The sequence below is a fragment of the Carassius gibelio genome, chromosome A1 (assembly GCF_023724105.1).
Source record: "Carassius gibelio isolate Cgi1373 ecotype wild population from Czech Republic chromosome A1, carGib1.2-hapl.c, whole genome shotgun sequence".
NCBI lineage: Eukaryota > Metazoa > Chordata > Actinopteri > Cypriniformes > Cyprinidae > Carassius > Carassius gibelio.
Window position 1 is genome coordinate 30,492,137 of NC_068371.1, and position 19,103 is coordinate 30,511,239.

General features: G+C 35.7%; 1 protein-coding gene across 1 annotated transcript; it reads right to left on the reverse strand.

The window, feature by feature from the left end:
* Window positions 1-1,223: 1,223 nt before the first annotated feature.
* On the reverse strand, window positions 1,224-10,443 carry LOC128023461 (adhesion G protein-coupled receptor E3-like). Its single transcript, XM_052610685.1, has 16 exons — window positions 10,143-10,443; window positions 10,002-10,058; window positions 8,633-8,770; window positions 8,387-8,542; window positions 7,725-7,756; window positions 7,453-7,530; window positions 7,138-7,333; window positions 6,517-6,633; window positions 4,660-4,841; window positions 4,391-4,552; window positions 4,109-4,315; window positions 3,799-4,031; window positions 3,532-3,598; window positions 3,366-3,457; window positions 3,121-3,282; window positions 1,224-1,299 (listed from the first exon to the last, which is right to left on the reverse strand). The coding sequence occupies exons 1-16, from the start codon at window positions 10,441-10,443 to the stop codon at window positions 1,224-1,226; spliced, it is 2,256 nt and encodes a 751-aa protein (XP_052466645.1).
* Window positions 10,444-19,103: the final 8,660 nt, after the last annotated feature.

Consider the following 19,103-nt stretch of genomic DNA (forward strand, 5'->3'; position numbering starts at 1 on the left):
CCTCAGTAAACGGCTTTCTGCAAACTGCAGTCATCAGGACAAGAACATCATCCAACACAAAGCCAACAGCACTACAAACTAAAAATGCAACATATGATAAGAGTGTAGTCAATTCATTTCTAATTATAATTGAGACGGAGATCAAAAAGGCTGTTGAGGAAGATGTTCAACATGTCTGTCAAGTCATCCCAGTCCATGAACATCCCTTAAACACACCGATTTTTTTTAGTTTCTGTAACATCTGAGTTTCTCATTTTCTACCTTCAAAATACATTTATATACTCATTTAATTGATTCATTCGCTGATCAGTACTTTTTAATTATTTGTTTCCACTGATGTTTAATTTTATCATTGTGTGGTTTCAATGAATATTTGACTTCAGATGTAAGAGAATGACTCCATTTTAAAGCTTTAACATAAAAGGATGATGTTGTGAAACAGTAATTTTACTTTGGCTGTGGGATAATAACACCTGTTGGATTTGTGTTGCACTGTAAAATCGAATTATAGTCAGGCTTAGGGGGCTTTGACACTGGAAGTTTAGTGTGGAACAGTGCACGGTTCGCATGAAAAATCGCTAATGTGAACGCTGTGATCGGACCTGGAGAAGGTGGTCTGAGTTCGGTTGCTCCCGAACTGTGGCGTGGTTCGTGTAAATGTGCAAGGAACACGGACTTGGGTGTGCACTTGTTCAGGAAGTAAAGTATCCCGCGCATGCGTAACACTGTCAATATCATTGTTTCCTCAACACACGAGAGAGCCGTAGTTGTTTCCACACACTCCTAAAAGTCCAAATTTGACACATTAAAGTGTCTTTGGTGTTTCCATGTTTTCTAAAAACAAAAACGAGGATGGCAGGCAACACAATGACACAATGGCAGTGTAACTAGTTCAAATTTATTATTTCTCTGGATTTAAACATTCTTCAAAATAGTTGGGATAATGTAAGTACACAAGGAACCAAAATATATGACACTGTTCTAGTGGTTTTTGGATATTTGAAAAAATAAAAATATTCTTACATTGTGTGTCTTTAAAATAAACAAGCAAACAAAAAGTTTAAAAAAGACTAAATAAAACAGTTCAGTAGTGGAACAGCTTTACACTGAACGCATTAACAGCTAAAATAAGACACTTGAATAACAGAGAGGATCAGAAATAATTATATTTATCATCCAAAAACAAAGATTATGTAAATCACTTTATATTAATGCAGTTTTTATTACTTTCTGAACACGATGCTGTGGTCCTCAGTGTTCTTTGCGACATCTGAAGCACCTCCTGTACTGCTGCCTGATCTGGACAAGAATGAGACGAGAGGAGAGACTTCATGGGATCAATTCAATTTTTCAACAACTTTAACAAATTCAACAAGTTTGTTTATAACAAACACTGTCCAGAAAAATCACCAGTTCAGTCACTGACAACAGAACAGCATGTAGGGAGAACGTGGGTCAAGGTAACTGTGACTGGTGGACAATTATTGTGCGTCAGCCTGCGTCTGCCCCGACCCGATTCTGAAGCAGTGGGGGCAATAATTAAAAAAAGGTATACTAAACGATTTTTGCCAAATGATGTTGGTATTCGAAAGCACCAAAACAAATGACCATACCCTATACCCAAACAGGACCTGCTATGGTGGCCGAGAGAGATCAATGCACTGCAAATAAAAAATAAAAAAACTTGCAAATCAAGACAACATCTTCATCTGCAAATGCTCACAACACAAGCAAATAAAGAAACATGCTGCAAATACTCACAATTAGACAAAGAAATGCACTACAATATTCACAACACAAATAAATAAAGAAACAGGCTGCAGAAACATGTTGCAGAAAGAGGTACGAACTACATCAGAGATATTTAAGGGAACCACAAAGTGACTAACTTGGCTCTGGAGGTACGTTTGCTCTGATCTGATCATACGATTCCTGACAAAATACACACTTATTGTAAGTGTGAAAGGTTATGTTAGGTGGCTATAACTTACTTTAGCAATGTACCTTACAAAAAATAACCATAGCCAATGGTTTTATTGTTGTAAATAAATAAATAAATACATAATTTATTAAAAAAATAAAAATAAAAATAAATAACCATGGATTAACAACTCTGACCATAGTTTAACAATGCTATTTTACAAATGTTGTAATACAAATGGTCATCAAAAGACAAAAAAAAAAAAAAAAACACATGGTTATTTTTCGTTTTGTTGGGGTAAATTTGTTTGTGTTTTGAGTATCTGCAGCACATTTCAGCTTTTGCAACATGTTTCTGTATTTATTTGTGTTGTGAGCATTTGCATATTGTTTTTGTATTTAGTTGTTTTCCAAGTATTTGCAGCACATGAGATGTCAAACTGTTGAAGATGTTTTCTTAATGTGCTGGTGCTTTTTCTATTTGCATGCGTTCTGTGAAGATGCAGCAGCTTGAATTCTCTCGGCCACCATACCTCGCCCCTATTTTGAAATCTCTGTCCCACACATATGGACGCAACCATGGCAACAACGATTGTGGACACGTGAAGATGACACACAAGCGTATTCAAACAAAAGCCAACACGGATAGGTAATGTGAAACAAAACAAAATTACCATTACTCACCTATCCTAAAAGAAACAGCACAACCTATTTCTGATGTAGTTTGTACCTCTTTCTGCAACATGTTTCTGCAGCCTGTTTCTTTATTTATTTGTGTTGTGAATATTGTAGTGCATTTCTTTGTCTAGTTGTCTAATGTTTCAAGTGACATTATGATGGCGGCTGACCACTCAAACGGACCACTCTCTACTCTCGATCATGAAAAGACATGCCAATTACCGCTGATTGGCTACAAGTGTGTTTTGGGAATTGGTCAAACACTGCGGTCGAAACAATACTGCATGTTTATTTTGACTATTTTGGCTAATGTACATAGTGGAAACTCTGATTAATCCTCTGTTTACCAATGTCACCTTTCATAGAGACAGTGGGGGGACCATGTCCCCCCCATCCCTAATGTCATCTGTGCGCCGGTTTATAATAAACAGGTATGAAAAAGTGGCCTTCATGCTTTTCTTCCCTATGACCTCAATGAAAGACATCCAGATCATGCATGCAAATTGAAAAAAATATCTGAACTCATTATTGAGGAGACAGTAGATCACGAAGATGAAGGTTCCCTGCTGGGAGTTCAAGATCAGGAAGACGATCTCCAGCCCCTTACTGCCATTAGTGGAGAAAAACAGAATCCAGGAGCAACCAAGAACCACAAACTGAGCCAGTGTTTTAAACGCCATAATCCTGCAGAAAAACAAAAGAAATAAGGAGTTAATGTCTTTATTGACTATGTGGTTTTCTATAGAGTGATTAAATAATGATATTACTTGGTTTGTTTCATCTGTGAAACTTCAGCATTGAGAGTATTGAGTGCTGAGATCAGACTGATGACGATCTTCATGAAGAGAATCATGTTTAACTGCAAAGTAGAAGAGTAATTATTCACCTCTTCCTTATAATATGTATGTCATGAGAAAGAAGAAATTTGTTTACTGCTAGTATGACACAAACAGGACCCAGGAAACTCCAGATGAAGCCTTTCTCCACTTTAATCCAGCATCTGAAAAATCAATATAATAGCTGAATGAAGTAGTCAGAAATACGATTTCAGGTGTTGACTGGTGAAATACTACAGATTTTAATTGTGTGCGTGAAACTGATACAACCTGTGTGCTTATTTTATCAGATAGCAAAATGTCCAAAAACCCCAGAGCTGCCTTTTTCCGTTTAATCAAATTAACTTCAACAACAACAACTCACTGTTCGCTGCCGTAGCCTTCAGGAACCAGACCGACAGACACACACACCACAACCAGAGCAACCAGATATCCAATCACACACAGGAATCCACTGCTAAGCACCTCCCTCTTTCTGGAGCTGATTTGTGATAGGTTCTTCACACAGATGAAGAGCAGCACAGCTTCAATGAACATCCACACAAAGCCGGAGAGAAAGAGGAAGTGCAGAAGTCCTGAGATCACGGCACACAACACCTGGAGACCATGAGAGATGGTTATGATGATTCTCAGTGAGTCTGTGTTGAGCTGTAGGGCTCCTTCATCATTCTCACCTGCTGAGGACGTATGAGGCTCAGGAACTGCTGTGTGAGCAGAAACAGAAGGTGAGCCAACAGAAGACTGATGCAGATGTTGATTCGAGCCACATTATTCACTCCAGGACTCCACTGACAAAGGGCAAAGGTCAACAGGGCCAAAGTGAAGAACACCAGCCCCACGGACACACACACCAGATTCAACAGCTCCATTAGTGAGTCGCTCTGAGAAAACATGTGAGAGAACATGAGATCCAAATCTGTGCTGTTCTTCAGTGTTCAAGAGAAATGCTCTCATACCTCTGGTGGGCGGCTGGTTTGCATGATGAGAGCGAATGTGGACAGATGATCACAGGAACACACAGTGTGGCTGCTGTTGGACTTTAAAACAGAACAACCATCTACAATCCACTCGCTAATATTCCAGTACACACAGGATAGGGAATTGTTAGGATCAAACTCCTGTAAAAACAAGAATGAAGATACAAGAAATATCCGTGCACATAATTAGATGTTTTACGGTTTTCATCAGTGCTCTGATAAAACAAAAGCACATTTCAGTCTCTCACTCTGATGTGTTTGAGGGTGAAGTTGACTGGTTTAGTTAGTGTAGTGTTGGTGGTTTTGGGAAGAGTAGCTGAGATCACAGTGGACATCATGGTTTTAATCGTGTCATTTGGTGTGTTGAAGAAGTCTGGCTTCAGTAGATTCTCCATCGTGTTGTAGCTCATGAAAGCCACAGCAGCTGATCCTGTGAGACAGAAACAGAAACTACAGTAAATGCAATACTATGTAAAAACAACAATAAATGTGATTTATTGGTGATAGTACGCGGTCTCTATGATATATACAAACCCGATTCCAAAAAAAGTTGGGACACAAACAAATTGTGAATAAAAACAATGATGCAATGATGTGGAAGTTTCACATTTCAATATTTTATTCAAAATACAACATAGATGACATATCAAATGTTTAAACTGAGAATATTTATAATTTAAGTGAAAACCCCAAAAAGCCATGTTTACCACTGTGTGGCATCCCCTCTTCTTTTTATAATGGTCTGCTAACGTCTGGGGACTGAGGAGACAAGTTGCGTAATAGGAATGTCGTCCCATTCTTGTCTAATACAGGCTTCTAGTTGCTCAACTGTCTTAGGTCTTCTTTGTCACATCTTCCTCTTTATGATGTGCCAAATGTTTTCTATGGGTGAAAGATCTGGACCGCAGGCTGGCCATTTCAGTACCCGGATCCTTCTTCTACACAGCCATGATTTTGTAATTGATGCATTATGTGGTCTGACATTGTCATGTTGAAAGATGCAAGGTCTTCCCTGACAGAGACGACGTCTGGATGGGAAGATATGTTGTTCTAGAACTTGGATATACCTTTTCAGCATTGATGGTGCCTTTCCAGATGTGTAATCTGCCCATGCCAAACAAACTCATGCAACTCCATACCATCAGAGATGCAGGCTTCTGAACTGAGCGCTGATAACAACTTGGGTTGTCCTTGTCCTCTTTAGTCCGGATGACATGGTGTCCCAGTTTTCCAAAAAGAACTTCAAATTTTGATTTGTCTTACCACAGTTTTCCACTTTGCCACAGTTCATTTTAAATGAACACTGGCCCAGAGAAAACACCTGCGCTTCTGGATCATGTTTAGATATGGCTTCTTTTTGGACCTATAGAGTTTTAGCCGGAAACGTAAAAAAATGGCACGATGGATTGTGTTCTCTGACAATGTTTTCTGGAAGTATTCCTGAGCCCATGTTGTGATTTCCATTACAGTATCATTCCTGTATGTGATGCAGTGATGTCTAAGGGTCTGAAGATCACGGGCATCCAGTGTGGTTTTCCGGCCCTGACCCTTACGCAAAGAGATTGTTCCAGATTCTCTGATTCTTTGGATGATATTATGCATTGTAGATGATGATAACTTCAAACTCTTTGCAATTATGCTCTGAGAAACTCCTTTCTGATATTGCTCCACTATTTTTCGCCGCAGCATTGGGGGAATTGGTGATCCTCTGCCCATCTTGACTTCTGAGAGACACTGCCACTCTGAGAGGCTCTTTTTATAACCAATCATGTTGCCAATTGAACTAATAAGTTGCAAATTAGTCCTCCAGTAGTTCCTTTTATGTACATTTCACTTTTCCGGCCTCTTATTGCTACCTGTCTCAAGTTTTTTTGGAATGTGTAGCTCTCATGAAATCCAAAATGAGCCAATATTTGGCATGTCATTTCACTTTTAACATTTGATATGTCATCTATATTCTATTGTGAATAAAATATAAGTTTATGAGATTTGAAAATTATTCCATTTCCTTTTTGCTCACAATTTGTTGTATATATATATATATATATATATATATATATATATATATATATATATATATATATATATATATATATATGGCATACTTTCATTGTTGTTCTTGGCGATCCCAATGAGATCGATGTCAACAGAAGAATTTGTCGTGTCGAGTCGAGGGATTTTCTCTAAGGTGACATGTGGTCCAATCATGAAGACTTCTATATCTGTTTAAACAAACAAGCATTTATGTGCTACAGCAATTCATATTTATTTTTTATAATTTTCAATGAAAGTCCAATTCAGCCATTAAATTTGCACACAAGACAAAGATTTTAATAACTGACTATTTTGGGTTTTAATTTAATTTAATTACTGAATTTTACTGTTGATTGTTTAATGCTCAAGGCAGCCAATATTCTCAAACACACTGACCACAAACCATAAACCTTTCACTTTAAGTGAACCTGTGTTTTAAATGTTGTTTTTTTATAATGTAAAAAAATATTTTTTTCCTTGACAACCTGTCCTTGTCCATATGACAGGATTCATGCCCCCTCATAAAAGTTTATAACTCTCCACAATTAAATTAAATTTCATTCATTACTGTTGCTGCGTTTGCTGCTGTCTGACCAACTGCTGCTCTCTAGACTACATAAAGTAACTGACATCATATGTAATCTGAGTTTAATTATTAATACTAATTGTGTATTACTGCTATTGGCACTTACCTACAGCAGCAATAATAAAACTGACACTGTCACTTGTGTCCACCGGCTTCACCAATGTAGACATGAGTTTCTCACTGGCTTTTAACAGACGGTTTCCATAGGAGGCTAGTTCAGTTTGGTTTACAGAGGATAATGATGACGACTCTAAAATTTTCTCTGAAGTGTTGAAGGCCATATTCAAAATATTTTTCACAGTCTAATTTGATTAGAAAAATACAGTTAGTGTGCATATAAATGGCAACAGAGCACATGCTGACATGTCAATCATTATGCAACCAATACAGATCTTTTGTATTTTTTCTCTTGAAGACGTACATCTAAAGGAAGCTCTTGAGCTGTAATGTTCTCTATCTGCTCAAGAAGATTTTGAAAACATCCTCCAAATGTCTGACTCTGAAATCACAATTGAGCTTTAGTATGGTAAATAAGACTGTGCTAATCATGTTTTGCAATATTAATATAGTAAACAAAAGTGCCCATAACCATCAGCAATAAACAGAAAAGCACATTCATATTTCTTATATCTGCCACATCTTATTTCATTGCTCTCTGCACCATAATTCATAGAAGTTGTGAATTTGACTTACGTTGCATCTTTCCTGCTGTGTCATATTTATAACTGCAATGACACAAAACAGCATGAAGGCAATAATGGAACCAAAAAGCAAATAAAGTGTCAAAAATAAATTACGAATGTAACCATGAGTGTGGGGAATAAACAAAAAAAAAAGAAAAAAAAAATTGAAACTAAATTCCTCTCACAGTAAACCATATGGTAACATAATTTCTCTTAATATCCATAAGCATATGAATTGTGCACTGAAGCTCACAAAATAATGTCATTATTCTGTGGATCAAGCGATTTTTCACAGCTTCTTTAAAGCTTGAAGAATGTCACCATTCACTGCCATTAACGCTACAGACATCTGAAAGTTTGGATGAATCGTGAAGAAAATTGTCCTCAAGAAATAATGTCTGCAATTACCTACAACCACACATTTCACACACACTTTTATCCCTCATTGATAAAAACACACTCACACACGTGTTCATTTCTACAGATCCACAAACATTCGGACAAAACACAATTTAATAGAAGAAACATCAGACTACATTACCAGGTGTACTCGTCTCTCGTCTGACTGGTAAAAAAATGGCACCGATGTTAGTAACAGGTGAAAAATTATGACTGATAAATACCAATCAACAATGGCATAAATAATACACAGACTCATGTAATTGTAATTACCTGCACAGTAGACTGCATCGTTGACTGCTGGTCTAACCAGCTCATAGACATGATAATTGCCCGGACAGGCTTTGACTTTAATGGAGTAAGAACCGTAATAGCAGCAGTAATTGTCCCAGTGACCGCAGACATCTCGAGTGACGATTCCATCCTCAACTGTAGGGTGTCCACCACGAATCCAGAGTGGGATAGCAGTACCACAACTATAGATTTCAACACACGTGTCTGCGATCTGAGTGCTCACACCGTTAATAAAGAGACGATACCAGCCGCTCCAGCTGACAGACTTATCAAGCTTGTAGGAGTTTGATGGGCGACTGCTGTTGGCTCTCCATGGTTCATCCAACACAGTGTAGTTGTAGCAGGGGTCAACAGAGGGATAAACTGTTATGATGAGAAAATAACACACACACACACACACGCACACACACACGCACACACACACACACACACACATATATATATATATATATATATATATATATATATATATATATATATATATATATATATATATATATATATATATATATACAGTATATATATATATATATATATATATATATATATATATATATATATATATATATATATATATAAAATATATAAGCATGGCTTGAATGTAATCCACCACTGAATGGAGCTGAATAATGAAAGTAGTATCTTGCTAGCTTGCTTGACTCATATGAGTGGTGGATATCTGAAAGCCACACTTTAGTAAAAGTATCAATAACTTTATTAGATAAAACTGTAATAGAAGTTAAAGTCACCACGTCTTAAAGTGTGTAATATATTGTTTTAACACAAATAACGCAAGATATTTATAGTTTTAACTCTTTCTTCCATAATGTTTCTTTGGGTAAGCATAAGAGAAAATTCATCCAGTACTTACTCACACAACATTTCTGGAATCTGCATTTGAAATGGCATTTACATTTATTTACAACAGCTTCTGATGGTGGTAATGAGGGATTCAACCAGTTCGTTCAAAAATCGGATTCATTCAATAAGGAAACACTGTCCTTTGTGTTACTCAGAGACGCAAAACAGTGCGGTGATCTTTATTTGGAACTATTTTTTTTTTTGCAAAATTGAGCAAAAACAGACAATATTGTGACTAAAATGTAAGCCACTTAATTCTAACTTTATTAATCTTCATATCTTGTCATCTTGCTGATATCTGGAGAAAACTGGTAGTCTTTGTGAGATGTAGATTAACTATATTAAATGATATAAATCTAAAAGACAAACTAGAATGCCTTGAATTTTGATGATTCAAAATGCATTTTAGTACAGTAAATCATAGTGTATGTGTGCACTCTCTGTGTGTTTTTGTGATATACTCAATAATGTCAGATCACACTTCATTAAAACAACACATATTATCACAGAAGATTTAGTATATCACACACCTCAACCTCGAACTGCATCATGCATTATGTTTAACAAAGTATACATTTTAATTAGGTAATGTAGTGGAGTAAAAGTTAAAGTTAAGAACTGTAACGAACTTAAGTACTTTAACAAAGTATTATTACTTTGCTCCCAACATCTATTCTATAGTAAAGATCAGCACATAAATCAGGCCAGAGAATAAGCCAATGGTATAAATTACCAGTGAAGATGGTCGCTGGTGTGACGACTGTAGAGCTGGTGTTAATGGTGCTGACATCTGAAAGTTTGGATGAATAGGGATTAATGAACAGAGACACAAATATCATGAATGTGTAGAAAGAGCTCATGGAAATATAATTACCTGCACAGTATGCTGCATAGCAGATAGTTGGACTAACCAGCTCATAGACATAATAATTTCCTGGACAAGCTTTGACTTTAATGGGGAAAGACCTGACAAAGCAGCAGAAATCATTCCATAGAGCGCAGGCGTCTCGGGTGACAACTCCATCCTCAATTCTGGGATGCCCATCGGGTAACCCCAGTGCAGTAGCAGTGCCACAGCTATAGGTCGTAATACAAGTCTCTGGGATATGAGCGCTCACACCGTTAATGAAGAGACGATACCAGCCACTCCAGGTGACATGCTGGTCACACTTCATGACTGAACCACGTATATTACTGGTGGATCTCCACGGTTCATCCAGTACAGTGTAGTTGTAGCAAGGGTCAGAGATATTAGCTGTTATGAAAAAAATATATATTTTAATGTGCCATTAATATGCTAATTTATGAACATTACTAGCATGAACATGGAACATTGCTTCACATACTGTGTCCTTTAGAAATGCTGACAGTATTAATAGAATCACCAGAATCCTCTTGATTTATATTCATATAGACAGATCTGCACATTTACAGTTAAAACACCGCAGCACAATACATTACCAGCTGTTGTTGTCTGTTGTGTGACAGTTATACAGGCCGAGACATCTGGAAAAAATATAATGATACAAATTAAATAAAGTCATAGAAAGGGAGTGTGTTTAATAGAAGACAAGTGACCAAACACAAAAAACAAAACAATCAATGATAATACAAAGTAAAATAAATGAAAACAACCACAAAACATCAATGACCAGCTTTTAGTTTAACGGATGGTTAAAAAATTATGTATGAAATTCTGTCAGCGTTTATTCACATTCATTTTATTCCAAAACAGTATGACTCTAGAGTTTAGAATTTCTTTTCCACATATTTAAAGTGAAAGAGAATTGAAGCTGCCAAGCCTTTTCTGACTAAAACAAAAGAAGCACTATACGAGTAGCTCTTATGAATGCCAATTTATTCTTGAAAGCATAAAACTAAAAGACTGAATCTTTTGAAACGAACTATACAAAAAAAAAAAAAAAAAAAAAGGTAAGGTAAGGTAAGGTAAGGTAAGGTATTATAGAAAAGGTACTTCAACTGCAGAAAAGAAAAACATCACTGGTTCTTACATATCATGTTGTCAGTGCACTATTTTTATATTCCTACAACTTTTTCACTCCTTTTCAGAGCTTCGAAGAAGGAGACAAATAATGAATTAAATTTCATGTGTATGGCTTCAGATGACATGGGATACAGTTCAAGTCTTATGCTAAATCAGAACAAATGGAGCAGCTGTCACTGAATGAATGAACTGCTGTATGTTCACTGGTGGAGGAAGCTGAGAAAGCAATGACCCGAACAAAATGTCAGTTAAGTTAGTGCATGTCAAACATGCAACCTAAATAGCATAATTTACATTAAATATACACGTTTACTCCTCCCAAACAGGACTGCGTCAACATGCAAAAATGTAGGAGACTGATTAATACACATAAAGTAGTACATTCATTTTTAACAGAACAACGACAAGGAAAACTTAAAGTTAATACTTACAAAGTATCAAAGAAATCGGCAGTTTTATAAAACCTGCCAATAAATTTGCAGAGATAAAACATTACCTGATTACATTTTTTCTCATAAATGATTTCAGCTCAGTTTGAACCAACATTTAAATGCTTATTATGACATCAATCAATCAGTCAATCAATCAATCAATCAATGCACACATACTCACCTCTCTGAAAAAAAGCCATTGTCAGTTTTGACAGTCGGTGATATTTATCTCATCTAAAAGCCAGTTCAGAGGGGAGATAAAAAAAAAAAAAAAACCATTGCTTTACAGTTGACTATCATTTATTTCCTTGTTTTTTCAAAGGTTTCCACTGAATTTATGAATATGTGTGTATCATTTATCGGTAAAGCATAATTAAAATGATGAAAAGATTCTCTCATACAGTATATTACCTGTGTAAGACAAGATATGTAATCAGATAACAAGTAATCACAAACTTTTCCCCAAACACCTCACACATGAAAATTGGTGTAGATCTACGAATGCTCTAGAGTAATTAATCTAGACTTATACATGCTTAAACATATCAAAGGACAGTATGAATCCTAAGCTGATAAGATTCCAGATGACTCAACTGTAACAAATCACAGTCAGTGATCACACATCAGTAAATGCTGAAATGTGTTTGATTTAAAGACTGAATGTTCATTCTCATAAGCGGAAAAATCTTACCCGATATAAGATGAAATACAGTGATGCTCACCGACAATAAGGGCTGCTTAACTATTAAAATATGTGTGTTTGTTGAGATGTTTAGAGATAAGTTATATGACCATCATACTGATGGGGAAATGCAAAAGTTCACAGTTTCCTTGTCAAATTCAAATACAAATTCAAATTCAAATTCAAATAAAATTAATTATGGAACTATCAAATATCCAGTTCCTTGTCAGTGCATTTTCATAAAAAAAATGTTTTTTTTTTTTTTTTTTTTTTGCAGAAATATTATACTTGAATTTCTTATATTATCACCTTCATTTAATTATAGATAATTCACAAAGAGGTCGTATCAGTTGTAACCCAAGGACTTCAGCTGCTGAATATAGATCATGAGTTCCCTTTCAGTCAGTCATGTTCGTCGTTATGTCAGAATGACTGACGAGTTGGGGATCTTGCTCAAGAGCTTCTGCCACACAGCTGGTACTGGCCTACACCAGTATACGTTTCCCCCAGTGAGCCTTCTCAAACAGACACAGAGCAAGGTCAGGGAGGACAAGGAGCAACTCATCTTAGTTGTTGGACCTGGTTTCCAGAACTGAAGGTAGCCCCTCCTTGGTGAATTCCTCTGAGGAGGGATCTCCTTTCTCAGAGAGGGAACACAGAATGGCACTGGAATCTCAACGTATGGTCTCTGGAAGGGATGAAGAGGTTCTAGGCGCCATCACTTCAGAAAGAGAGGGTGCTTATTACAAGGCTAACTTATGCTTTGAAGTTGAACCTGTTCATCAGTTGGTGCTCTTCCTCTCAGAATCCAGTAGATGCCTGATTGTGGTCATTATCTCGTTTCTGCAGGAAGGGTTGGAGTAGAGGCTGTCCTCCAACTCGAAAGTGTTTTTTTTACTGCTAAAGCCGCACATCACAATGCAGTGGATGGCGAATCTGTCAGGAAGCACGACCTGGTCATCAGGTTCCTTAGGGGAGCAGGGAGACAGAATCCTCTCCACCCTCACTTGATACCCTTTTGGGATCTCCTCTTTGTCCTAAAAGCCCTGGAAGTGGAGCCCTTTAAGCCTCTGCAGTCAGTGGAGCTTAAGTTTCTGTCTCTGAAGATGGTGCTCCTGACTGCACTGGCTTCTGTTAAGAGGGTAGGGGGTCTGTAGGCATTTTTGGTCAATCATTCATGATCATTCAATCATGCAGTCTCGTCATTAATGTGCCAATACCAAATGTTTATAAATAATTTTGATATCTTATTTACAATTTCTTTAAACTAATGTGAACTTTCACAAAACAGTTCAAAACCATCCAAAACTTTTCTCTGAACACGTTTAACAAGTCTTTTATTTCTTAGAGAGAATTCTATTCAGATGTGAAATATATTTCATGAGTTTCATGGATTACTTCAACATGACAGTCACTTTCTACTCTTGTCTGTCACTGGTCAGTTGAATAGATAGTCCTGCCCTAAACTGACATCACTGCTTGAGTCAGATGTTGACATGAGACAAATAAACTCAGTGTTATGAAAGTATCTCATTGGGTGCTTCTCAATATCCCTCCTCGTCTCCTCTCTCCTCCGTCCTCCATCCTATGACCCGGAAACCGATCGAGCACATCCATCTTGAAGGACATCTCAATTCTTGAATTGCAGTGAGGATCGAGGAGGCTTCATGAAGAGCAATGAGTGAGGATACACAGATGTATTTTACACACAGTATTTTATCGACTTAACGTGACACATATATAAATTATCCTTCCCCTTCACATCTGTTGTAATAAATTTCATTTATATTTTACCTTTTTACTTTACCATGCATGTCATATATTTCAAACAGGGCATCTTGCTTTATTAATATTTATTATGAATGTCTTAATTAACAAACTTTAACAACATAAGGGCAGATCCCTTTAATCACAGCTGATGACACTTTGAAGTAACGCTGAAGGGAGTGAGGATAAATCATTTCTCTTGAGTCAAGTCCTCCATCCTCACGTCTTTTCCTTGCGTCCTTCCCTCACATCCTGAAGAGGTAGAGCTAAGACACGAGGAAAGCACAATATGCACAAATAAGAATTGAGAAGCACCCAGTGTTTCAATCTTCAGAAAGTCAAACTACCAGTTACTGACATATATTGAGTGTGAAAGAATTAACATTAAAGTTACATCAGATTTGGTTTTGGAGTCTCAAAACATTAACTATACATACAAATATGAATATAAGGAAAGGGGCAATGTTTTTTTTTTGGCTTCTAATGCTTGTAGTGGGAAAAGAATCAAAACTTCAGAGTATCAAAAACAGTGCCATCTGCTGCCTGGTAAAATGTACAGCAGCGGGGACAAGTGGAAAATAAATTATTTTAGAGGGGGTCAACCAAAATTGATCAGTACCTTGTATCATGCAAACTGCGTACTGCTATTAGAAGTGGTGTATAAAATAGTGTACCAGAAAATGACTTTGATAGAAGTTTAAGTCCCCCGTTTAGAACATTTTTTGAGTAAAAGTCTTTTGATATTTATTGTACTTAAGTTCGAAACATATATTTTTTTTAAATCTTAAATGTACTTAGGTATTGAAAGTAAAAGTGAATAAATGCATAAATAAATGCAAAATGTAACAACAGCAAATATATATATATATATATATATATATATATATATATATATATATATATATATATATATATATATATATATATATATATATATATACAGCTTGATTAGCAAGATTTTGTTTAGTTTGAAATATTTCTTCCATTTTGTATTTTTGGGTAAGATTAAGAAGCACTGTTAAATGTATTTCAGCAGGGACATGGATCAATTTAACCTGCAGTTACAGATGCATAAATAGGCTTTTTTTTTTTTTTTTTTTTTTTTTTTACATAAAACATTGAATTCTGATATTTGAAATAATAATAATAAAAAAAAAAGTCATAATGTGTAGGTGATAGCAAGTGAATGTTAATGAGTGAGTCTTTAAGATTGAACCGATTCATTCAAACAGCTGATTCATTCAGAAACAAATAATTTGACCATGTTAATGAGTGAATCACTGAATCATTTATTCAACTGATTCATTAAAAAAAGCTGACTCATTCAATAAGTAAACACTGTCCATTGCTCAGTGACGCAAAACAGTGCTGTGATCTGTTTTTGAAACTATTTTCTTTAGCAAAATTGAGCAAAAACAAGCAATATTATGTCTAAAATGTAAGTCACTCATTGCTTTACTGAACTTATGTGCGATATAGATTAAGTTAACTAGGCCTACATTAAATTATATAAATATAAAAACCACAAAGAATAATTTCTGCATTTTAAACCTGCTTTGCTGCAGTCTCTGTTCTTCTGACTATTTTGTAGAAAGTAACGAATATACTTATTATAGTAAAATATACATTTTAATTAGGAAATGTAGTGAAGTAAAAGTAAAAGTTGCCTGAAATATAAAAGCTCAAGTAAAGTACAGATACTCCCAAAAAATACTTAAGCACTGTAAACAAATATTTAACTTTGTTACATTACAACACTGGCTATTTATATGTGTACACAAATGCTGCTTTCTGAGTTAAACGATGGTTCTTCCTCTCCCGGTTTTTCCTCCTCTGGCAACCTCTGTCTCTGTGCTTTCTCGTACATCTCATTTGTGTTATGATCTCCTCTGTTCTCGTCCACCATTCAGTTCAGTTTAGTCACATGTGACAGGTTCTGCTGATTTTGTCACTGTCTAGGTCACTGATTTAGAAGATAGCTGTGCTTTAAACACGTCTTGTCCCAGGAGGGCGTTTCCTGTGGAGCTAAAAGGAGAGACATGAAAAGATGTAAGCATCTGCTAAATACTGTAAAACAATGTACATTCAGTTTAGTAGACTAAATCAAGTACAGGCAGCTTTAACACATGTAAATTGTTAATAACAGTCATAAAGACTGAAGATTTATGTTCATGGAGAATAAGCTCCATCTAGAGGTGAAATTGGGTGGTAACCAGAATTTATTGAAAGTGCACGTAGGTAGTCAAAATTAGAGATCTGTGCAAGATGTTTAGTCCCACTATTGTCTCACAAAAATACATGACTTGCTTCTGCTCCCAACCACAACATTTAGCCCCAAGTTAAAAGTATATATATATATATATATATATATATATATATATATATATATATATATATTTTTTTTTTTCAGTATGTCCTTATCAAGACAAAATCTGGTTACCTATGTCTCATATGGAATTTATGGAAGACTTTAATTTGTGAAGCAAGTTATCGCTGAAAAAACCTACACCTGCCCACTCTGATAACTCCATAAACTTGATTTATTTATGAGCAAAATGTAAAGAACATGGCTTAAAACACTTATAATAAAGTATGTGGATCTGGCAACACTGCAAGAGCAGTGCTGTGAAGTGACCTTCCAAACATAAACTGTCATGCGAGGCTTTACTTCAAATTGGTTTTCGAGCTGTAATTAATTGGTAAAAAAAAAAAAAAAAAAAAAAAAAAAAAACCCAACAAAAAACATATCAACTATTTTTGGCACCTGAAACTGTTCATAGACAAAATCATAGACACCTGTTACTATGGCTAGAGTGCTGTCAATCATTGTAATTTTGGGAGTAAGTCATATTCCGTACACACGCTAAAGAATAATTCATGGGATTCTCTCCCATATTCAAATGTGGTTGTTTCTTCTGAAACTTTACAGCGTATACATTTAACCTTAACTGATAATAAGTCTGCGGGCATTTTTGATGATCTTTTCCTTCCGTTCACATTGTTTTATTGCAGCTGTTTTTTTTTATGTGTGTTTTGTCTGACACTGGCAGCAGGTATGCAATAAAATTACTAATTGAAGCCTGTACTCGCATCGAATCGGACACTGAAAGTTGACACATTTAAACTCCTTCTTTAGCCGACTCTGTGCTGTAAATTTCTGACCTCACTATTGAGGACACAATAAATTAGGATGATTAGAGTTCAAGATCAGGAAGAGGATCTCCAGCACCTTACTGCCATTAGTGAAGAAACCCAGAATCCAGGAGCAGTCAAGAACCACACATTGAGCCAGTGTTGAAAGACTATTTCATGTTAACTTTTTAATTTGGTATGCAAATTGCATTTTTATCAGAAAGCAGAAAGATTACATAAACCCTGAGAAGTTGTATATCCTTTTACTGGTTTAGTTAGTGTAGTATTGGTGGTTTTGGGAAGAGTAGCTGAGATCACAGTGGACATCATGGTTTTAATCGTGTCCTTTGGTGTGTTGAAGAAGTCTGGCTTCAGTAGATTCTCCATCGTGTAGTAGCTCATGAAAGCCACAGCAGCTGATCCTGTGAGACAGAAACAGAAACTACGGTAAATGCAATACTATGTAAAAACAATAATAAAAAGTAAGATAAAGTAAATATGGTTTAGTGGTAAAGGTATGACTCTGATGAGGTATGGTCTTTTTATTATTTTAGTTCACACTGAAACATTTGACATACTTTCATTGTTGTTCTTGGCGATCCCAATGAGATTGATGTCCACAGAAGAATTTGACGTGTCGAGTCGAGGGATTTTATCTAAAGTGACCTACAGCAGCAAGAGTAAAACTGACACTGTCACTTGTGTCTGTCGTCTTCACTAATATAGAAATGAGTTTCTCGCTGACTTTTAACAGACGGTCTCCATAGGAGGCTAGGTAAGCTGGGTTTACTGATGAGAATGACTCTAACATCATCTCTGAAGTGTTGAAGACCACAGTCAAAATGTTCATCACCATCTATTGATCAGATAAATAGTTACTGTACATGAAAACATCAAGAACAAGTAAAACAGCACTGCTAAGTAAATTAAATATTGATTTTGATATTGACAGATTTTTTTTTTTTTTTTTTACAATCACAGAAAGCTCTTGATATTTAATGTTTTCATTTTGAAGATATTCTTCTGAGAAACAAAAACTAAAATATTTGTGTGCTGGGTAAATTGAAATATTCAGCTTACCTTGCATCGATTCGGCAGGGTGATATTCAGTCCTGAAACAAAAAAAATTCATCACTACAATATAGCTACAGTAAAATCAAACAGCACATTCCAGTCTAGAAACATGGTCATCTGCAGTTGTTGGGTTGGGTGTGTGGTTGGGATGGAGATGTTACACTCACAAAAGCAGAATGAGGGGCTATGATGGTAGCATGTACACTATTACCAGTTCAGTTACAGTCTTTACCCTAGCAAGCATTCATATTGCACATAATTAATAATTCACATACAGCCGGGAAAATAAGTATTTGAAACATCAGCATTTTTATCAGTGCGGGGATTTCTAAGTGGGCCATTGACACAAAATGTCCACCAGATGTAGCCATCAGGCCAAATATTGAATTCATACAAAGATATCAGAACAGTTAAGTTTACAAGTTGAATAATAATAAATAAAGTGAAATGACTATTTCTTTCAAGTAATTAATTTTTTTTTTTTTGGCCAATGCTTAGTCATTTGTCATACTTAACGTACTTAACACACACACACACACACACACACACACACACACACACACACATATATATATATATATATATATATATATATATGTATATGTATATATATGTATATGTATATGTGTGTCTATATATATATATATATATATATATATATATATATATATATATATATATATATATATATATATATATATCAAAACAGGATACAAAAAAAAATATTAACTTTTAAATACAATG